At 42.7% G+C, this 23,899-nt stretch overlaps 1 protein-coding gene across 17 annotated transcripts in view; it reads right to left on the bottom strand.

Annotated features, from left to right (window-relative positions):
• A1CF (APOBEC1 complementation factor) overlaps positions 1 to 23,899 on the bottom strand; it is an 83,073-nt gene that overhangs the window by 7,228 nt on the left and 51,946 nt on the right. For 10 of the 17 annotated variants that reach the window (XM_026014793.2, XM_072723543.1, XM_072723538.1 and 7 more), the window contains 6 exons: positions 21,270 to 21,434; positions 14,188 to 14,285; positions 9,717 to 9,990; positions 6,822 to 7,003; positions 4,015 to 4,151; positions 3,192 to 3,331 (listed from right to left, as the gene is read on the bottom strand). In XM_026014793.2, coding sequence (XP_025870578.1) covers positions 3,192 to 3,331; positions 4,015 to 4,151; positions 6,822 to 7,003; positions 9,717 to 9,990; positions 14,188 to 14,285; positions 21,270 to 21,434 — 996 coding nt within the window. Of the gene's footprint in view, positions 1 to 3,191; positions 3,332 to 4,014; positions 4,152 to 6,821; positions 7,028 to 9,716; positions 9,991 to 14,187; positions 14,286 to 21,269; positions 21,435 to 23,899 lie in introns of all 17 variants that reach the window. The other 7 variants (XM_072723542.1, XM_072723533.1, XM_026014791.2 and 4 more) reach the window with 1 other exon arrangement.

Here is a 23,899-nt window from a genome sequence, read left to right as displayed (position 1 = left end):
AATTTGAAAATTTAACGCCACTTCAGGCCGAAAGTCAATATGGACATCTTAAAAAGTGAACTCGGGACATAGAACCTAGACTCATTGACTAGGGGACAGACAGCGTTCCTCAAAGTGAGGTCAGCCATGTGTGCCAGAACCACCGCATGCTTAGAAAATTGGAAACACTAGGGACGGAGTCCAAGAAACAGAAACCTAACAGGATGCCAAGCTGATTAAAGCTTGAGATTTTAGAACTTTTTCAGAGGCTCTCAGAGTTTATAAAGGAGGGGAGGCAATCGGGGGTCTGATTGTCTGATGGGTTGGCAGGGCTGAGGGGTGGGGCTCTGGGGGTCGGCTTCTGTACCCGCATCCCCACCTAAATGAAATGTTGAAAACCATTGCCCTTTCCCAAGAAGGACCTAGAAGGCCTGGGTAGACCAGTAGGAGAAATATGGCAAGTTTCAGTGCGCTTCTACACAGCACCCTGAAAGCAGATACTTGGCCTCTTTCCATGTAGACCCTACTGTGAAGGGCAAGACCATTTTGCTTCACCACCAAGTTGGTGAGGTGTGAGGTGTTTTCAGATGATGCTCGTCTTCGCCACCAGACAGCCAAGGGTCTGAGTGGTAAGGAGGGCATCATGTGCGGTCACACTAGGATCATGTCTGCCTGATTGCCATTCACTTTTACAGAAAAGGGCATAATAAGTGCTATTATATAAACGCAGTTGTTTCCGTGTTAACGTTTTAGGTCAAAATTAAGCCATTTCTGACATGATCCAAAAAATATGAAGATGGCAAGAAAAAGAGGGAAATTTACTTAAGCAACAAATGGGGGACCTGATTAAAACAACAACAACAACAACAACAACAACAACAACAAAACCATACAAAAAAAAAAAAAAAAACCTTGTCCATTTGGTTTATGTGCTGCGGCCGTCATCCCAACCCCAGACACATTGATTTCTTTCTGGTGGCTTCTCAGGAAGTGGTGGCAGGAAGCTGGCTGGACTATTTTTTAAAAAAATTAAATCCACTCCTTGGCTTGTGCACTTTGGCCAGTAATGCTGACTAATGCACTACTCAAGTATGGTATGTTTTCCAAGGATATGAGAAATGTGCTACCAATTACTTTCATAATTTTGGAAATAGCGTTTCTAAGTAAGCGAGAAAGAAATACACATCTGTAAGAGGGGTACGTGTGTGCCTGTGTGGTGTAGATTTTATCGTGGGGGGTTCTGAATTGTCTTCTTTCAGTTTGGCTACTTTCTTAAGTGCAAGAGTATTTGGATTCTCAACAGATTCTTCCCCAGGAGCCTATTATTCTTTGCTTGACTCCACAGCAACGTTACGAGAGAGGCTTTCCCAAGACAACTCTCATGCCCCGGATATTTTTTTTTTTACTTCTTGGAGGAGCAAACAGAAGTGAGGACAAGACCAAATATTTGTAGGTGAAAGCAAATCCTTTCCAACGTGCAAGCGAACCGTAAAATTGTGACAGCGGCTTATGTGTTTTTATAGCACATTTGTGAGCTGTCTTTGGGGTGCAGCTTCCCGTGAGACAGGGGCTCTGGCTTCTCCAAGAACCAAGAAGCCTGGCCATGGGGTCCCTGCTAGATGGACATGTCAACACCCCGCTCTGTGGAAGGCCCAGAGGCCCTGCCCTTGGCGGTGGCACCTGTCGCCCTGGTAACCTCGCGGAGGTGCAGGGCCCAACTTCTCCGCGTTCTACGGATCAAAGCTGGAGTTGAGGTCGTGTCCGCGTGTGACCTGTGGTTACTTGCCAGAATGGAAAACGTGTTTGCAGTTTTTGAGAAACCCAAGAAAACGAGAGTAAGGGCCGGATGGGGGGGACACCGCGGCTGTCACGCCCGTGCGTGCCCAATATGGGCACCAGTGGATTGATTGAAGTGCCCCGTTTCGGGGTCCACTCAGATCTCTGAATTGGTCTAAAGGGACGCAGGCCAACACAGTGACACGCCGGAGTGGCTGATTTCTTCCAAAGAAATGCGCTTTTCTTGCTAAAAAAGAATGGGGTTATTCAAACTAAAGGCTAAGGAAAAGTTTCCAAAACAAATCTCTTGTCCGGTCACTTTTAATCTCTAGAGGGTTCATTTTTTTTAAGTTATTAGCATTTATTGTAGGTACATAACAAATGGGGAAAAAAGTCTTTTAAAAGTGGCCTTGGGGGATCCCTGGGTGGGTCAGCGGTTCAGTGCCTGCCTTTGGCCCAGGGCGCGCGATCCTGGAGTCCCGGGATCGAGTCTCATGTCGGGCTCCTGGTGCATGGAGCCTGCTTCTCCCTCTGCCTGGGTCTCTGCCTCTCTCTCTCTCTCTCTGTCTATCATGAATAAATAAATAAAATCTTAAAAAAAAAAAGTGGCCCTGATGGCATGTCCACCTACAGATGGGCTTTGCGCGAATAGCCTGCGCTCTAGGCCAAAATCATGGGACAGATAGATGAGAGCTGATCATCCACATACTGAAAGACTCTGTCTCTGTCTTTCTCTCTGTCTCTGTCTGTCTCTCTCTCTCTGTGTTGCTCTCTCTCACACAGTTTTTGACTTAAAACAATTTAAGAGGGCGCCTGGGTGGCCCAGTGGTTGAGCGTCCGCCTTTGGCTCAGGGCGTGACCCTGTGACCCCGGGGCTCCCCACATAGAGCCTGCTTCTCCCGCTGCCTGTGTCTCTGCCTCTCTCTGTGTGTCTCTCATGAACAAATAAATAAAATCTTTTAAAAAAAAACCAACATAAGAAAAATATGATGCACACATTTCTTTTAGAAAGCAAAGCAATAAAAGTCAAGTTGAGTCAAAGATGAGAATTGTGCAGGGAGTCCAAGGACTCCTTAAAAGTCAATTGACCTTGGCCACATTCCTTAGTAAGCATTTAGGTAAACAACTGCTAACAGGTAGTTCCAAACTCCCTTACTAAAAGTTAAAAACTCAACCCACCCAGACGCAGAGACTGGCCCTTTCAAGGTCACGCAGCTGCTGGAGCGGAGCTGAGACTAGGCCCCCTTCTGTTCCCTGCTCACTCCTCTCATCTCCCATCTCGATGCTTCACTCATCTGGCAAGTGCTTTTGGTCACAGATGGTGTAAATCTGTATTGTGGGTAGAGCTCAGAAACAGGTCCTGGAGGTCATGGTACCGAGGGAGGGTTTCCCAAACACTGTGGGCAGGGTGCCATCCGGGGCCCCACTTCCCCTACCTGGGAAGGCGGTGGCGGCGGCCGCAGTGGGGGCGTCGGCCCCCTCAGTGGGAATGCCCAGGGTCTGCAGGGTGTACTCTGCCGCGTAGGTCTTTGCTTCATCCACGTACGCACTTAGCTTCGGAGGCGTGAAGGGGTGGCTGGAAGGCACATGCAGGCATTACATTTGAGGTGCTGAGATGGGAGGAAACCTAAGGTGTTACTCGTGTGTTAAGATGAGCAGATGTTGGACTTTAATGTGGCTGGGTTGTATTCTCCTTGCATTTAAGACTTCCACATGTCTGTGCACAGAGGAGCATTCGTGACCTGCCCCAGGACACTAGCAGTGGATGGCACGTTCCTGAAACACACCTGCAACTCAACGCACAGGGGAAATAGGATGGTTCCTACAATGTGTAGGAATGCAGTCTGGGGGTGGTGATCCCCACCGAGAGGATCTTTGACCCAAAAATGTAAGTGGCCGGGCGTGGTGTTGTTTACACAAAATAGCTACTCCACAAGGTTCAACCTAAACACCGACACAGATAAAAGAGTGGGCTATAGTTTTCATCCCTGTTCCATTTTATGTTGGCAGTTTTTTTTATTTGTTGATAATACTACACACTCTTCATTGTGTGAAATCCGGGGCTCCCGAGATACCAGTTTCTCAGCTGGCATGGACACCACCCCAACTACACATCTCAACATTGGCGTTTAATGAAAAACGAGCAAGTAGTACATGGAAATGTCTCTCTTATTTGGATAGTGATAAGATACACTTAACTTCTAAGAAACTCTTATTCTAAAAAGCTTGAAGGATTAGAAATTTAGAGATGTTACCCACATTGTAGGATTCTGGTTGGCCAGGGCAGGAATGGTTATCTTGTATAAGAATAGTTGTCTCTGATCTTGTCCAATGGCCGAGTGCAGCTGATACACTGGCTGTCCCCAGTTGTTTTTCTGACAAATTTCTTCTAATATCTACAAGAGTGAAAAGAAGTGATTTCCCTTTCAAATGTCACATTTGCATTATTTCTCCAGCTTTCAGGGTCTTAAACTCGGATCTTCAGTATTTAAGCTAATGTAAGAAAAATATAAAATGCCACATGTTTTAATGACTCATAAAATTTAAGATGAACTCAACTTGAACTCCATTTAAAATGTGATGTAGATTAATTCATAAAAATCATTTTCACACCATTTATTCTAATATGTTTTAGTTTAGTCCATTAGCTGTAACTTTTTTTAACCAATAGTTTAAATTTATGATTTGTTTGATATATTTGTCCCATTAAAAAAAATGGACATTTTCAGCACCGTGTGGCTGGATTTCCTCATTACTACCCTCTACTCTTCTGTTTATAATGGTTTAGAGAAAATAACCTAAGAATATATTCTTACTTCATGTCATTTGCCATAGGATTTTAACTTCACATTTTCATAAAAAAGATCGAGTTAAAAAGTTTAATGGTTACTACTTACTGACGAGCATTAATAGATGGATGTTGACAGCTGCAATGTCTTTGTTCTGGCTAATTTTACAATGATCTGAATTTTAAAATTTTCCTGCGTGTTTTTTTTCTGCCTTTATTACTACTCCAAACTGAATCTTACCTAAAGGCACCCTTTTTATTTTTCATCCTGAAGCCATTTTTGGTGGCCCACCAGCCCTGATACTCCCATGAGTCAGAAGATTCAGGAAACTGTGCAAAACAGGGCATAATTCTGAAAGGAAGAAGACTTTGGGACAGGACAGTGCCCCCCTGGGCTGAGTTGATGGAGCTTCTTATCTCATCTGTTCCGACACTAATCTGCAATGGCAGAGCATTTTCCAGCTTATTAAATTTGTAGATTGCTCCTATCTCCTCTACTGACTTTTATCAGCTAATCCTCTTGGTTTTGTAGCATCTCTTGCCATCTACAAAGCATTCCCTAAGGTCCCTGGGCTCTAGTAGACTGCTTTAGTTGGCAGACAGTCTACCTGCCTGCTGGGCAGGGCTCAAGGAGGACAGACTCTTAACTCCTGACTCTGCTGGGCACCCTTGTCTTGCTGCTCTAGTTGGACATTCATGACTCCCCCATGGCATTGTTAAGGTTCCATATGCATTGGTTGGGGTTGTTGGCACAGCCTTTAAATTCTAAGCTGTGCTTGTAGAGATTCAGAGACAAATTAATTGAAGAACTTTTTCATCAGTTGAGAGAGGTGGTTACTTACCTATCACTATAAACCATGACCAATTTCTAACCTGGGTTTAATAGAAGAAGCAGAGATGATTCCTCACACTATGGCAGCTCTTTGAACTATTATATGGAATATATAATAATTATTATTTTTTATTTTCTTAAAAGATTTCTAAGTATTCTAGGTACTTAACAAGGTTCTTTATTTTGCATTTTAACTCAAGATAGACTAGATGACAAGCTTTTGTGTTTTCTGAGCAAAGTGCCACCAGGACACTTACTAGAGTTTATAATGATGATCTTTTTATGTGTCTCTATTATCTCCCTGGATCTCCATATGATTTTTTCCTGGCAAAGATTGCATTATATTCCCTTTTCCATGCCCAGCACCCAACACAATACTTGGTGCATGATGGATGCCCAAGAAATGGCTTTTGAACAAACAAGTGATTGCTGTTTACCACTCTGCTAGGCTTCCTTACTTTTGATTGCCTGGGTAGGGTGAGTAGAAACCTTAGATGAACTCATTTGTATGCATAAGAGAGCCATTGACCCTACAAAAATAATACTCACAATGAGCTTTTAGAAAGCCATGTTTCCTACTTGATTGCGATCATAAGGCTACTTCCATACATTTGGGGCTTGTGCTTTTGGGCCTGGAATAGGGACATTTCCTTGAGAGTCCTTAAACCGTACCTCAGAATGACTGGGTAAGATTTCTTCAGCCAGTATCTCAACAGAGAGCCTGGCATGTACTGCACACCCATAGAGAAGAGGCTAAGCGCTAACAGAGATCGTGTTTTATTTTATTTTTAACCCTGTTATTCACTTTCCACCCTGGAATAGCTTTTCATAACTCCCAATTTTCCAATAATAAAAACCACAGCTTCATGCAGAAACACGGAAACTTGGAGCTGGGGAATGAAAGCATTAAAACTTCACCATCATGCCCCTGCCTAAATTGTAATCATCGTTGGAGAACTGATTTGATATGAGTGATGGCATTTCACAGTTAATACAAGCAATAATATCACCATGGATAGTAAGGTGTCCTCTTTTGTTAAACACAAATAAAAGATATCTTAAGGGTCTATATGTTTCCTGTCATGAAGATCCTTCATTAACCAAATGATACACAGTATGCATTTATTTTGAATTAGCGTCTTTGCATCATTTTGTTTTCATTTAAGGTATTGGTTGATAATTCCTAATTGCTCTCAGGATCTTCACATTCCAGTTGTTCAGATTATTTAGGGTGTCAAACTTCATTTTTAAGAAAGAGGGTGATGGAACAGTGGCACTTAACAGCCAACATTCTCTCAGTGTACGTTATGTTGATTGGCCACTTTATTTAACAAAACCAAAGGCAATAGCCCAAGTTTGGATCAAATCAAATCATTTGATGAAAGGTGGATGATGTTGGTCTTTGGCTTAACTTAAGGAAACTATCTCTAGAATAGTATTACCTACCTGGGGAGCAAGCTTAATTCCTTGGGGTTTTAAAGTGACAGGATTCATTGGGGTGAGCTCCATCCCAGGTAAAAGGTCATAGAGTTTGTCTTCTCTCTTGTCTCCCTTGACCTGGTATCCACGACCCAGGCCTGTATAGGCCAAATAGCCACGGCCGGCCAGTCCTCTCACTCCCGCGGCCCCTACAGGTACATTCATGTAAATTTCTAGGAACGTAAGAAGGCATTAAACTGAATCAAACCACCAGAAAATCACCCTGAATCTTACTGTAATGGAAAAGTTAGCCCAAGTCACATTGATCATTGCCCTGAAGATGCATAGAAAACTCTAGGGTTTTAATGAAATGAAGCTCAACATAATGTAGGGTTCACCATAGGTGTCTTGCATTTTTTTTAAACTGTCTGTGGAAGAAAGCCATCCCCTCAAAGCTATCAATAAGTACATGAGCAACTTTAAAACTTTGGCACAGAACAAAATTTTGCAATTTCTGTCTTTGGTTGACCTTTTGTTGACATTTCTCTACAGACTCATGAACGTTGGGAAGGTATTTAAACATCCCAGGATGGTATGGCCACATGTATTAAAATAAGTCTTGCATTTTTATTATTGATCAGTAAATCAGAAATGAATTCTAGCTTCCTCAATAATTCCATCCCCAGTGATCAGTTGGGAAACATTTGAACATTTAGAAAATGTGTTTATAGGTTTGCTATTTTCTGTTTCACGTTCAGACAATGTGAGGCTTAAATTTCCATTGAGTTTCATTAATAGATTCCTTTTGATTTTTTGTTTTACCATGTTGCTACTTTGATTTCCTATTAGTGGTGTAAAGTGATAAAAAAATTAAATTGATTACCCATGAATATCATTCATTGATTCCTTTCTGGTTATAAAGTATTTTTTCCCTTGCAGTGGAGTTTGTTTTTTTCCTACATTACAACTGGTTGACAATTTATATTTAACGTATGAATTATTTAATAATATGATTTCAGAATATAAATGCAGAATATGTTAATGATATAATTTTCCATGACAAAGATAGGTTATCCTAGAGGAAAACCTGATGATTTCTTTTGCATTATAATTTTGGGTGGAATGATTTTATTATGATTATGGAACTTATAAGGCTCCTGATGACTAGAGATCCTAGGTTGGTCTATTCGGTTTTCCTGAAAACTAGTAAAACACAGTAAGATAATTGTTTTCCCAGTAATCTGGACATGCCCCTTTGCTTCAAAGTAAAACCCAAGAATAGAGTTAAATACACAGTTTGTTGTCAAATTGCCCAGAATGGTGTCAAACTTGAAGATAGAACTGGGATTCTTTTGGCATTAACTCTGTCCTAGCAGAACTATTCTGAAGTATCCCATTAGTCAGAGACAAACTAGTTTACTGGAAATAAAGAAATGCTGGAAAATTAACAAGGCAGGAAACAACAAATGTTGGAGAGGATGCGGAGAAAAGGGAACCCTCTTACACTGTTGGTGGGAATGTGAACTGGTGCAGCCACTCTGGAAAACTGTGTGGAGGTTCCTCAAAGAGTTTAAGGTTCCTTAAAGAGTTAAAAAAACTCTTTGAGAGTTCCTCAAAGAGTTAGGGCAGGTCTACGACCTGCCCTACGACCCAGCAATTGCACTGTTGGGGATTTACCCCAAAGATTCAGATGCAATGAAACGTCGGGACACCTGCACCCCGATGTTTCTATCAGTAATGGCCACAATAGCCAAACTGTGGAAGGAACCTCGGTGTCCATCGAAAGATGATGGATAAAGAAGATGTGGTCTATGTATACAATGGAATATTACTCAGCAATTAGAAACGACAAATACCCACCATTTGCTTCAACGTGGATGGAACTGGAGGGTATTATGCTGAGTGAAATAAGTCAATCGGAGAAGGACAAACAGTGTATGTTCTCATTCATTTGGGGAATATAAATAATAGTGAAAGGGAATATAAAGGAAGGGAAAAGAAATGTTGGGAAATATCAGGAAGGGAGACAGAACATAAAGACTCCTAACCCGGGGAAAAGAACTAGGGGTGGTGGAAGGGGAGGAGGGCGGGTGTTGGAGGGGAATGGGTGACGGGCACTGAGGTGGACACTTCACGGGATGAGCACTGGGTGTTTTTCTGTATGTTGGTAAATTGAACACCAATAAAAATTAATTTAAAAAAAAAGAAATGTTCTCCTTGTCTATATTGAACTGAGCTGAGGAACTTCTTGAACATTAGGAATTTTTGTAGGATTACATAGGAAAGATGTATTGCTAGGTAGTTGGTCTTTTTTCCATTTGGACGTTACTATCTAGTTCCCCATAGCCTGGAGAAATAGGTTGATTTCTCAATGGTGTGGCTTTTTAGAAGGCATAGCATGCATTTCCTAGGGGAGGTCAGATGAGAGTATCTCAAATATCTGTTAGAATATGTTTCTGATAATCTGTGATTTATGTATGAATATGATGCCACTGAGTTACCATCAAATACACACATGCCTTGACATGCTTTTGCGATTTGAGATAATTCGTTTCCATTGGACCACCCTGCTCTCACTTGGAAGTTTTCTAATGAGTCACATATGACTGCAGTATGGTGCTCCAACGCAAGGGAGAAGCTAACTACTTAGTCTGCACAAATTTTGCAGGTCTGTGTAAGATCAAATGTACGCATTAGACTCAGTTCTGCTAGGTTCTGACCAAGTTTTTTCAATAACCAGTTGTAATGTGAAAAAAGATTTTTTATGGAAGAGCAACTATTGATAAAATAACACTTGATTTTTCTAAAACAATTTTCCAGTCCCTTTCTCCCGGTGGGCCTATCCAATTTGTCTAAGGCTATTGCAGTACAAATCATTTGAAATTGTAGAGTTATTCTAGGGTGAGAGCTGATGAGCATTACCTCTCACAGAAGGAGCTCGGATGATGGCCCTGTTGCCAAGGTGTCCTTTGGTGGCTGGGAAATGAAGGCTGGGAATTGCTGTATAGGCCTGAGGAGCATAGAAGACAGGAGCTCCAAGGTAGGTCGTGGTGGGATCATAAACATGGCCCAAAGAGTAGGTGTACTCTCCTTGCAGCATGCTGCCTCTTCCGCCCGTGCCTCGGGTGTACCTAACATAACTGTCTTTGTCCACTGGCTTGGCTAGGGTCACTTCAATGGGGGAACCATCCAGCATCTGTCATAGAGAACAAAGAAGAAGCCACATGAGAAGATATGAAGACAACCAAATGTGTCTGGTCTCTTGAGTCAGTCAATTTGTTGTTCTGTTCACTGACTGTGTCACTTATATGTATCCTGTCTCCCTATAGGTTCACATTTGTGTGCCAATTGAGTTTTCCTGAGTGGTTTTGTTGGGAAATTGCATATAATATGTAACAGGTTTGAGAGTAACAAATTGGCCACTTTCCACTGATGTACAAGGTTATAAATTATGTGATAGTCACTGTGACAGGACATTATGTGATATTTTATGCGATATATGTTTTAAGTTACATATTATAAAATTCTAAGAAATTTTAGGTTAATAATTGGTGGAATATAATGTCTACTACATAGTATAGCACAATGAAGGCAGAAGGGAACATTACGAAAATCTTACCGATTGTGAACACCATGGCATGGCTAGCTGCGTCAGGTCTCTCTGGCCACCAGGCCGCTAAAGGGTTTACTTCTTAAAGCAGCCATATTATAGGTAAGTTTTTATTGGAAGAGAAGAGAGGCTTAAAAGTGGGGCCCTATTTAAGAAGTGGAATCAAGGAGGCTACAGTGTTGTTCCCCACAGGTACCCGTGAAACGACATTTCGATCTGAACAGCTGGGAACTGGCAGGGATGGTAGGGGCAGTACTGCAATTTCTCAAGTCACGCACGTCTTAAAACTTGTCCTAAAGAATTATCAGAGACGTTTTTTTCTGATGCAAGTTTTTGACATTTTGCAAATAGATCCAGATACTGAAGATAATGGCTGTATGTAGAGCTACACGCGCAACCCACTTTTCCGTATTGCTTGCATACACCGGAGACAAGCGGGCTCTCAACAAGTGCTTGATGGATTGAGGTAATTCTTATCGATGGGACACAGTATTGTGAGGAAGCATTTGTAGCATCTTATGAATAACACTATCATAAACCTATGTTTTTATAAAGGAAAAAATAATATAAAGAAAAAATAATATGAAGCATCCCCTCAAGAATTTCCTTTCATGACAGCTCGCCATTTTGTGAGTGCTTTGGTGGTTCTGTGATCATTGAAGTCTGCTGGACCAAGTTGTGCTTTCTGGTTGTCCTGACCATTTTGATTAGCCTTGGAGCATCATATTCCTAGTTTTACATATCTGCCTTTCTTTTTGGGAGCAGGAGCCATATCAAAGATGTTGGATGGAGTACACTGAGAGAGAGAATCCTGATGATATTCAACCATGTCACACTGGCCTTGATGTAATCAGAAGGAACAAACCTAAGTATCCAAAGGAATGGAGTGCTCTTAGATAGAGTATTTTTTTTTTTCTTCAGTCCTGTCTTAAAGAAGGTCAGAGACCCAAACAGGTCTCTGCTTCTAGGCACTCCTGTATCAAGAGACATTTTTAGTGGAGTGATTCTTTACTGCAAAGTCAGATTCCATATAGTATATTTAGTCTTGCCTTCATCTGCCTCTGTAATAATAGTGTTTTATTTTATTTTTAAAAAGATTTTACTTATTTATTCATGAGAGATACAGAGAGAGAGGCAGAGACCCAGGCAGAGGCAGAGGGAGAAGCAGGATCCCTGAGGGAAGCCTGACACGGGACTTGATCCCAAGACCCCAGGATCACGACCTGAGCTGAGGGAAGATGCTCAACCACTGAACCACCCAGGTGTCCCTGTAATAGTGTTATAAATTCAGTTTTGATTTTTGTTATTCGGTCTAGATGTTTCAAGAGCTAGGACAATATCTTATTAATCAGGATATTACCAAGCCCAGCAAAATTCCTTGCACATCACAGACATCCACAAGTATTTCTGGAATAGATGAACAATCAAATGCAAAGCTCAGTTCATCACTTTTCTCTCTAAATAGGTTTCCTATCCTGGCTTCCCTGCCCCTATCATCCTGGTCTCCCATATTGAAAACTGATGACTCTTGCTCATTCCAACATCCAATCAATTCCTGACATTTTGAGACTCCTCCAGAGCCCTCTCCTATTTCCTTGTTCAAACCCTATTTCCTCCCATTTGGGTGGCTGTAATAGTTTTTCAAATAGTTCCAATATCACTTCTTTCCAACTCCATAAAATTGCATCTCTTAGGACATTCATTTCCTTAAATTCTAAATTCATTTCCTTAAATTCTAAGTGTGATCATTACTCTATTGCACAAAAAGCTTCAGAGTCTCACCTTGTCTCATAAGTTAACTATTTATATGCATATGTATATAGACTTAAAGCTTGCTTCGTTCCTAGGCAAACTTACTTTTGATTTTCCCATACCGCATTGTAGTTAAATATAATTATAATTTGGTATATATTTTAAAATATATATTTAACCTCATAATATGTATACATCACTATAAAACTAGCTATAAAAATTGGGGGCAATTTGTATTTTCTCCATTGTGATTATTTTAAGGTGACTATTTAGCAATTTAATTTATGGTAATTATTTTTAGCATTTATTTATTTATTTATTTGTATTTTAGCATTTAATTTATGACTAACTCTTACTTCTCAGCAATCATCATGCATCCTCAAGAATGCTTTCTTTTTTAAGATTTTATTTATTTATTGAGAGAGAGAGTGCACACGAGTCAGGGGAGAGGCAGAGGGAGAAGCAGACTCCCCGTTGAGCAGGGAGTCCGACACAGGGATTGATCCCAAGGCTCTGAGATCATGACCTGAGCTGAAGTTAGATGCTTAATCTACTGAGCCACCCAGGCACCCTGTATGATTGTTTTCAAATCCAGAAATTAACCTACAAATTGTTTGCAAGGTCATAAAAGTTTTATAATACTAAATGTAATCATCAATAAAGATGAACTGATGTTTTGTTTCACGGACATGTACTTAAATTTGCATTCATTTTTGCTTTACAGTTTTCTTTTTGTGTTCTGGAGTATTTTTTTTTTCCTCCAGGACTCAAACATGTGTAGGGGCCTCACATTGGCTCCTAAGCCCAGCCCCCACACCGTGACTGAAGGACTTACTCTGGGAGGTGCTCCCTTAGCCCAGGGCATCCTTCGGCCAAAGATCCCTACTTCTCACAAGGAGACATGCTCTACACAGTCCTCTCCCCACTAGGTTTCCTGTTGCTTCTGTCCCTTGTCGCCTTGACTCTGGTAGTGCTGTGAGCCTTGGCTTCTCCACTGTCTCGATTCCCTTCCCCACACTCACCCTTCTGCACTTGGTCCCCTCACCACCTGTATGCTGTTAGGACTAACTGCAAAACCCAACAGGCGACATGGTCCTACGTGCATGATGGTCTGACATCTAATTGTTGTGCTTTCACTCTTCCTCAGTCACTTCTTGCTCTTTCCAAATTCCATGCCTCTGAGACTCCCTCCATTTCTGTGATTTTTCCTTTGGAAATTTTGCCCAGTGTTTATGGCTTCTCGTGGATACTATCTTCAGATCTCCATGAAGATTTTCTGATTCCTTATGGCTTGCTCCTCCTTCCTTTGGACTTTCTCACCACTATTTATGTATGGATATATTTTTAATGAACCTTGACTCAACTATGAAATATGTTTGTGTTCTCATCTTATTTCTCTGCAGACTTCTAGTCTGTTGACAAGTATCTTTTTTTTTGTATCCCAGACATTATTTCATAAGACAAGTGATCTATAGAAGGGATTTCATGTTGGTTGGTTACACTGATAAGTAAATATGATACTAGTTTCTATGTACACATCAGGAGAAAGGATTTTAGAAGTTCCCAGACCCCACTCTTGGCAAGAGGAAAAGATTCAGAGCCTTCCAAAGTAGGGAGAGCAAACTCTAAGGACAGAATGACAACAGAATTGACCTGTTTTCTGGTCATCAGCCTCCGAAATACTGCATTAACGAGGTGATAATCTCATAAAGTAATGAGGGAAAGCTGGACCTGAGAAGAACATCCTTGAAATAATGTCCTCCAGCCCCCCACTTTGTAAAGAAATTTAGGGCTTGTGACTTGTTCAAATCACCCCAAAATTAGAGCTAGAGCGAAACACAGGTGCCACATCTCCACTGTGTTTTCGATACTTCTGTTCATCTTCAATGGACCTGGGCAGCCTTGTCAGAGGTGGAGAAAGCCTGAGTGACACACTTACAGGATCGTTCTTTTGAATAAAATTTCTGCACCACACTTGGGTGAGTGTGTGTGTGTGTGTGTGTGTGTCTGTGGGGGGGTGTCCTACATTACCTTCCCATTTAAAGCTTTCATAGCCTCAACAGCATCTTCTCGATTACTGAAGTGCACAAAAGCATAGTCTCGGATCTTCTTTACCCTTTCCACAGCACCTGGAAACAGAAAGTTGGCCCCATTAGCAAACCGGAGAAAGCCCAGGGAATGATACACATTAGCATTTCACTTCCAGGGGTATTTGATTTTTTTTTTTCTTTTTGGAGACTCATTATTTAGGTCAAAATCTCATCGAGAATATTTGGTGTGTCCAGGTTTACAATTCTACACATTCAACAGAAGCTTTTGTTTGTAATTTTTTTATATCCCCTATAGTCTGCCTTATTATTAATTATGGATTTGTGTTTTCCACTTCCTAGATTATAGGATCTTCAAGGATAGAGGCAGTATCTTATTTGGTCTAGGATAAAATATAAAAGATAGTAACTTATAATTCAGTAAAATATTTGTTGAATTGATTTGAACTTAACTATTGGCCATCCTATAAATCTATACTTAGGTGATTGGTTTTTAAATTTTTATGGCTTTTAGAAAAAATTTAATGGCTTTTTCCCCCCAGAAAAATATTGTGTCTCTTGATTTATATAATAAAACTTTAGGATTAGGAGACACTTTAGCAATGATTTAAGTTTTTAAAAAATTCATTTGACCTTAATGTATTTATTTTTAACTTAAAGATTAGGAATCTGGGTTCTGACAAGGGAAGTAAGATTCATGAGTTGACACAGCTAGGAACTAGAATGCAAACCTTTAAACTGCTTATCTGAGATTCTTTTGATTTAAAAGAAGAAAGTAGTTTCTGAAAGAACATGGGAAAACCAAGATAGTTCCTTATCAAGGTGTTCATAATATCTAAATGTTGGAAACAATGTAGGTATCCACTAAGTCTACCTTGTGGAATGTCTCCTACAGAAGCCCTCCTATTTGCAAAAGGACCATGTATGAGGACATTAACTCTACCACTGTTGAAAACTCCACCACTGCGAAAGTCCATTCCCATGAGACTGATGAGACCTAGTACATTTTTACCCAATAAAATGTCTTTAAAGAGAACAAGTAGACCTACATATACTTACATGGAAAGATTTAAGACTATATTATCAAATTTAAAAAGTTGTGAAATCATGAGGATAATACTATCACATTTAGTTTTTTTTTTTTTAAGATTTTTATTTATTTATTCATGAAAGACACACACACACACACACAGAGAGAGAGAGAGAGAGAGAGAGGCAGAGACACAAGAAGAGAGAGAAGTAGGCTCCCTGTGGGGAGCTCGATGTGGGACCTGATCCTGGGACTCTAGGATTATGCCCTGGGCTGAAGGTAGATGCTTAACCGCTGAGCCACCCAGGCATCCCTACACATTTAGGTTTTCAAAATCCCACCCACATCTGTCCATGCATAAATATGAATATAGACAGAGAAAGGGAAATGGAAAGATAGCAACCAAACTGTTAATAGAGGTTACTTTAGGAGTGGGGAGAAAATTCGGAGAGAATAAAGGGAGATTTCATATTTTAATTTTCATTCTTTGGTATTTTGCAAATATTTGCAATGTTCATTGATATTAATTGTGTAATTAAAAAATAACAAATCAACCTAACCTAATTTTATATCAAGGAACTGCGTATGTTGATGGTAATATAGAAAAATAATTTAAAAAAAGGTTTAGCAAAATAGTTGAACTTTGTATTTTATGTTTTATTACTAAAATGTTGCTAGAGAATATTGCTGATGACTCAACATGAAAGAGAAGCTTTTCCTGGAATGAAGGTAAAACGGACACCTGTGTAACTTGTTAGCAGTTTGCTAACAGGTTAGCGTTGCCAGCTGTCCTCTTTCGGTGACACTCACTAGGGTGTCCTGGAGAGACTGGGTTTCTTCCATCCTAGTTGCCCGACCTAACCTATGATGGGACCTTTCCCAGGGAGGACCAGAAGGGGAGATGAGGGTTCTTCTCTGTCTTCTCCCTATCGAGATTCAGTTATCGACCCTCTTAGATTCAAGGTCACAAAAGCAATTAGACTTTTCACTCTACCACGTGGTTCCACGCACTGTAAGTTGTCTTCTTTTGGAATAACGGCAGGGCTTAATGTGAGGATCGTTTGAAGACATTGTCATACTTCTCTCTCTTCTCTCAGCTTCCCACCCTTGGCTTCTCATGGCAACGGTTGTCCAGAGCAAAATCGTCTGGTGAGGCTGAGGTGTTTGAGACTGTGAAGCATGGACATTAACGGAACCAATTCATTGAGTTAACGAGTAATTAACTGAACTTCCTGCATGGTCTCCGTGTGCCTTCACTGTAGGTGTATCACCTATGGTGACATAGCCCCATGGCTTGTTCGGGTGATTTAGAGGTGAAAGGGGTGCCATTGAGGGTCTCTGTTGTTCCAGTCTTGGCTCCATTTGTTCTTCAGCCCCGTCCTTCTTCTGGGCTCCGCTCGACTAGATGAAGAGGACCTGTTTCAGGGGCATCATGGTATTGTCTTCACCCAGGGCCTCCTAGTAGGTTGTGCATAGATCTAGGCTGCTCTATAAATATACACGGAGCGAGCAAACACCACCAGTCAATTCACACTCCAGCTTCTCTCACTCACATTCATTAGCCGGCATTTCAGACGGTGATGGGTCTAAATGTCCTCTAATGCCGCTCACAGATAAATACACCGGCTTGCACTTTTAAGCAACATTGTTCAGCTGCACCTGGTTTTGGAAATCTTAAGGAACGAAGATGTAGCCTCATAAAACAGGTTAGAAAATGAGAGTTTGGTCTTCTGTACAATAGGATTCACCACGTGGCTTATTGTCCTATGTTGCTGCTTTAATCTCCAGGAGTTTGTTCACTGATTGATCATTGTTTGGCAGAGGGCGGAGGCAATGTCAGTGGTGATCATCGTGTTGATGCAAAGGACTCCGAAGTCATAATACAGGGAATTGGGAAAATACTGCTCTATTCATGATCAACTTGTTAGCAGTGTATCCATGACCCGAAGAGAAACACACCTGCAAGCCGCAGGGAAGCTCATCTGGGGGCCATGGTTCTCCAAGTGGGGTCCTCAGGCCGGCAGCAGCTTCCCCAGGAACTTCAGAGAAATGCCAGTGCTCGGACCCACCCTCGACGCACTGAATCACCAACTCCTGGGATGCAGCCCACAGGCTGTTTTAAGCCTTCCCGGGGATTCGGATGGACAGGAAACTGTTTTAGGGAGATCAGATTTTGTAGCACGACTGTAATTGGAATTTCAGCAGATAGCCTGAAGCTATACTGGGGAAGAACCTACATTTTTCAGCCCATTTCTATTCTGATTGTCATTTATTTCTCTGAGTGGCAGTAGGATATTTTCAGGTTAATCAGGGTTACAACTATAGGGTGAGAGATTTGCTGGGAATATTCGGGCTCCTCTGAGGGATCTAAACTTCCAGTAGGATTTTTAAAGAGTTATTTTCCTGTTTCTCTCTGTAAATTTTCCTAGAGAAGTATAAACACACCCTTTCCACTGGAAAATAAACTCGTTAGCCCTGATTTTTTCTTCCTAATACAGCAAATGTCTGCTGGTCCTCCACCCTCTTTTGTGGAGTGCCAAGAGGCAGCCACACATCACTGTAGAGCTCCAAGTTGTGCCACCAGAGGGAGAGAGGAGAGAGGGAGAGAGCGAGCCAGCATTTACTATTTTCATTATAACCAGGAGGACACGAGCTCATGTCTCTCTTTAATGCGACAAGCTGATAACCGGTGACCAGGAAAGGAAGCAGCCTTTTAGGTGTTTCCCATTCCAGCCCTTTCCAAAGAGCAAAAACAAAACAAGAAGGTAAGGTCTTACTTAGATAAAAGGAAGAACTATATCGTGCAACTGGCACCACCGTGCATTTCTAGAACCTCTTCATGAACTCAAACTCAAGGCCTGTAACTAGTAAGCATTTCTGAGTCCTTTCCCCCGCCCTGGGTAGCCACCGCTCTGCTCTGTCTCGGTAACTGAGCCTACCTAAGGAACCTCGGATACCTGGCACCTGTTACGTCCTGCTGACTGTCTTGTGTCATTGCGCTCGTGTCTCCGAGGTGCATCCATGCCGTGTGCTGTGAGCCTGGTAGACAAGTATCTGTGCAGGTCCCTGCTTTTCCTTATTTTGCGTGTATGCCCTGAAGTGGAATTGTTGGATTACATGGTGATTATATGTTTTTTGGAACCCAGTGTACAGTTTCCCACAGCGGCTACATTATTTTGTGTTTCTGTTTATATGGCACATGGTTCTAATTGCTCCACAGCTTCCCCCAACATCTCTGTCATCTTCTTTGATTACTACTACTACTACTACTACTACTACTACTACTACTATTGGTATCTTGGCAAGTGGAAATGGTTTGGGGTTGTATTTCCCTGGTGAATAGTGAGTGATGCTGAACATCTCTTAATGTGCGTGTTGACCATGTGTGTGTGGCAAGTGGACAATATCGATCATTGGACAAATACACATTTCTGTTTTTACTTAATCTTTGGTTGATGTATTGTTTGCAGACATTTTCTCTTGTTCTGTGGGTTGCTGTTTCAGTGTCGCAAATGTCCTCTGATGCAGTTTTTAATTTGGGTGTAGTTCAATTACTCTATTTTTAATTCATCGCCTGTACTTTTAATACCATCCAAGAGTTTATTGCCAAATCCAATGTCATGAAGCTTTACCTATATATTCCTCTAGTGATTTTTAAAAGTGATATTAGTTTTCTTTTTGTTAGTCCCTGATCCATTTTCAGCTAACTTTACCAATTCTATAAATCCAGCCCCACTTTATTATTTGCATGTGGGCATACCATTCTCAATACAGTTTATTGAAAAGATTGAAAAAAAGGAAGTATCAAAAATAAGGTGGGAAGTCAACACAAAGTTGAATGTGGTGGAGCGACATCTACATGCACACGTCATTCCTCTGCCCACAGATGCATCAACATTCAGATCTCAGCTCACACGTCACTTCTCCTAAACATGAGTCTTGTCTGTACCCCAAGGGTAGGCTGTCATGGCTTTGATTTTTCTGGAGCATCTTTTTTTGGTGGGGAGGGGTGGAGGGAGAGAGAGAGAGAGAGAATCTCAAGCAGGCTCCCCACCAAGCAAGAAGCCGGATTCTGGTCTCCATCTCATGCCCCTGAGATCATGTCCTGAGTTGAAATCAAGAGTCAGACACTTAAGCAGCTGAGCCACCAGGTGTCCCTCTTCTGGAGCATCTTAAACTCCTTCCACACACACGTCACACCTGTTTGCTCTTCCCACAGTGCCTGGCACATGGGAGCTACTGAAGTAATGACAGCTGAACGAGTGAGTGAGTGAGTGAGTGAGTGGAATAAGGATGGGAGCTGGAGGTGGAAGGGGATAATTATTACTGTTAAGCATGTGGTTTTGCCCAGACCTGGATTTGAATCTGTGATTTACCACTGGTTAGTTGTGTGACCCTGAGCAAGCAACTTATCTGCTCCAGGTCCTGGTGTTCTCACCTTTACAATCACGGAAGTGATACAGTGACCTGCGTCCCAGGGTTGTGGTGCTGAGGAGGTGACACCTGCTGAGAAAGTGCCGAGGGCAAGCCTGGCACAGTCACTTGCAGCCTCTGTATTAGTGATGGGCTCACAGCTGGTGCTGCGGGGTCACACATTGCACTAGAATGTCAGGAAGGTGGGGTTCCTAAAGCCTGGAGGACAAAGCTGGTGCATCTCCAAAAACGGGGAAGTGGCATCCTTACTAGTCACCTGTGCAACAAATCATCAGCTTATTCCATTACACCTGACCCAGCACCTGGAGCTGGCCATGTGACCAATGGAGGGGAGTATTCTCAGGCTGAGTTGACATGATGGCACCATCATGTCACGTCCACATGGCTCGTGCTTATCAGCAAGGTAGAGGGATACTCCCTAGAGTCAGAAAAACCCTGGTTTATGGAAAGATGTTACCACAGTGATAAATTTAGGCCAGAGTGTGTTCCAAAACCTGCTAATTCCACAAGATGGCTGGCCAAAAAATGAGATCCCTGGTCCAGAAATTTGGGAAGCCATCCTACATCTCCTTTTGGAGACTTTCAGAGCATATTAGAAGGTTAAGGACTCTGGTAAGTCCTGCAATAAAAAAAAATCTGTTTAATTTTCTTGAATCCGGTGTTTATAGATTTACTTGATCAAGGACCCCTTCTATCAGTAGCTTCTACTAACCATCCACAGAATTAATGTTCTGCAGAACTGGCTTTGGGAAATGTTTGTTTGGACATTCTTCCCTGACATATTTTACCTGTCTCACTGTTGTAGTTCCTATAGGAGAAAAGAGCAGTGAGGCCTGAATCTCATGGTATAAAACTGATACTGCAAAGTATTGACAAGATGAGCAATAATAATTATCCCCCGCCACCTCCCTCTGTTCCTTTCCCTTCCACTTTACCCAAATGAGTTTCCTAGGATTAATTCCCACCTTCCTACGTATGTACCTGATATTGTAGTCATATTCCATTTGATCAGTGGTTCTCAATGGAGGGCAATTTTGCCCTCCAGGGCAAATGTCTGGGGATATTTTGGGGTATTATGTCTTGGGGGTTGCTACTGGCATCCAGTCGGTAGGGGTGTGGGATGCTGTTAAAATTCCTATATTGCTCGGCAGAGACCCCCCTGCCACAACCAAGAATTATCTGACCGAAAATATTAAGATCCCTGAGGCTGAGAAACCCTACCTGAGATTATAGCTCTGGCCGTTCATTCATCAACACAGTAAATATTTATTGAGTGCCTACCATGAGCCAGGTACAGAGACAGGGGCTGAGGAGATGATCGAAGCCAAAAACCCCTCATGAAATTTATAGTTTAGTGAAGAAAATCTGCATTAATGAAGTAACCACATGGGTAATGGTAGAGTCATACTGCCGATAAATGTTGTAGGGCCATGTGTCCCTTCTTCGCTAATCCCAGGGTCGGAATATGGTTGTTGTAGTCCGCCTGCGATTCTAAGAACGCAGAATGAAAGCTATTCTGTTTGTAGCCATGGGAAGTCATCTCAGGCGTAAGGGTTTTTAAAGCACAGCTGGAAAACGGAACCTACTACGGCATGTCCTACCTGGTTTAATATTGTTGAATTCTTTCTCAATCATCTCTTCGGAGGTAGACAGCATCAGATTTCTCACGTACAAGATTTTCACCGACGACATCGTGTCCTCATCAACCTCTACTTCTGGTTCTGCCCAGTCTACGGCGATAGGATGTCCCCATAACTGAATCCTTCCTGTCCAAAGGGATCACAAGTATGATTAGTTACGCAGAAATCAGGACAACATCATCTCAGTTCGCTGAGATGGCCTCTTAAATTCAACCGATGCTTTGAGGTCTTGATCAAGCAAGAGGCGGCTGTTACAGGAGGCGATTATTGATCTTAAGAAGCCTTCCAGATAAATGGAAGAGCTGGCTAGGAGGGCGTTCTCATGACAGACGGCTTGTTGTAATGACTCAGCACAAGGAGAACGAGGATGTGGTTGGAAATGGATCAGAAATGAGGCAGCAATGGGCAGGTTTGGGTCTTCGAGCAGCTGTCACAGGGGGAGGTAGTCATTGCAAGGGAAACAGCAGAAGAGGAGAAAGGAACATATGGATTGAGGGCTCGGACAGAGAGCGACCTCATGAAGCCTCATAAAGGTCATTGGGAGGTAGGTCTGCTGCTGTTGGGATCTGCGTCACCAGGTGCCACCAACAACTGACAACTGGTATGCGGCAAGAGTGAGCAGGCCTCAGGCACCCCTCATTTGTTCTCCGTCCCTTACACCTGGTCAGCTGTGTCCCCTGATCAGCTGACCCCTCCGATCAGCCACATCCCTTTCTACTTCTCTTCTCAACTTGGGAGTCTGCAGAAAAAAAATTTGTATCCCGATTAAGAAGACAAAGAGCAATGGAAGGGTCTGTGATGAGAAACTGAGCTCTTTGGGGACGGGGTAGTTGTCACCCATGACCATGACGACATGTATTTGGTATTTCTATAGTGGCAATTTATTGAGGGCATAACGTGTTTTCCATTCGCTACCTCAGTTTCTGCTCATAGTCACTCCATGGGGAGGAGACGGACTTTCTCGATTTCATGGAAGAGGAAATGAGCTTTAGAGGCACAAGTGACTTGCCCAGACCCACCTCACTTCTCCGTGGCTCCGTTTTCTTCTCTGCTTACACAGTCCTGTACCCCTACCCGGTGCGGAGCTGAGCTGAAGGGGTAGTGGGGGGGGGGGGGAAATCAACTCAATTCCTACATTTGATTGGGAATCTTGTGTGCTTTTTATTAGTTGTTTTGGAAGAGCCTAAAGAAATACCCAACCTGAGGGGGCCAAGCATCTGCTTTTGGCTCAGGGCATGATCCCAGGATCCTGGGATTGAGCCCCATGTTGGACTTCCTGCTCAGTGGGGAGTCTGCTTCTCCCTCTGCCTCTGCCCCTCCGCTGCTCATGCTCTCTTGCTTTCTATCTCTCATAAATAAATAAATAAATAAATAAATAAATAAATAAATAAATAAATAAAATCTTAAAAAAAAAAAAGCACCCAACCTGAGCCCCCCCTCACTGGTATGCTGCACCCAATTCCTTTCTACTTGCAACACCAGACTGTTAAATTTTCAGAATTATGTGAGCCAGTTGGTGTCATCTTGGTAGCTTGAAATCGGCCACCACCGTGGTAGCATCAATACCATGGGGACCTGCCCGTGTTACACGGGGCTTGGATTACCCCTGGGAGGCAATCCCAGGACTCTCCTTCCCAATTTTGATACGAGTGGTCCAGGCCTCCTGAGGCTTCTTAAAAGCACTCTAGTTAATGCAGCCCAAATGGAGAACAGGTGCCGTCCGTTGGCCTTTGCCCTCCTGGCCTGGGACCACAGGAAGCCGCCGGCCACCTGAAGACCTGCAGAAGGCTGAAGGGGACAGCATTGGAGGAGGTAGGGTGGGCAGTGGTCTCCCCAAGCATCCTCGTGGCAGTCAGGGTGGCAGGTGGATTCGGGAACATGGGCTTTGAAACCAGACACATCCACATGTCAGATTACGGGCCTGGCTGGGAAGCGACCTAAACCTCAATCTCCTCATCTATAAAATTGGAATCATAAAAGTCGCAAGCTGGTGCTGCTGTAGAAATAAAAGATGATACACGTGAGGGACATGATCACGTTCCGCTGAGGCAGTCTCCCCTTGAGTGTTTTGGGGTTTTGGGGGGATCTCTTTTCCTGCGTGTGTGGTTTCTTCGGAGCACTCTTTGGGTGCAATAGAGAGATTTGTTGTTTTTGTTCTGTTTTTTAAAAGAATTTCCTTGGGAAGAGACCAAAGCCCATCGTAGGTGCTGAGGAAATGTTTCCACACTGCGTGGCGGGCAAGTGTTCCTGCTGACCTCTCCCACGGGGCAGGGCCGGCCTCCAGCCTCAGCCGGTGGCAATGCTGTGGATCACAGAATTGGCCGCACAGCAAAATCACCAGGGAAACTTAAAACACCGGGGACCAGCTCTGCGCCCCAGAGCAGCAGACTCAGCTGATTGGGGGTCGGTTCAGTCTGTAGTGTTGTTTAGAAACCTCCTCGGGTTATTCGGATCTGGGGCCCCCGAGGGGCGGCGGCTGACTTACGCCGCAGGTTCTCAAACTTGGGTCTGGGGTAGCGGAGCAGCCCGGGAACCGACTATAGACGCAAAGGAGCAGGTGCCACGGCAGGTGTATGGACTCGGACTCTGGC

This window comes from Vulpes vulpes, chromosome 10 (genome assembly GCF_048418805.1).
Source record: "Vulpes vulpes isolate BD-2025 chromosome 10, VulVul3, whole genome shotgun sequence".
NCBI classification, from domain to species: Eukaryota; Metazoa; Chordata; class Mammalia; order Carnivora; family Canidae; genus Vulpes; species Vulpes vulpes.
This window is presented reverse-complemented; position numbering and strand designations above follow the sequence as displayed.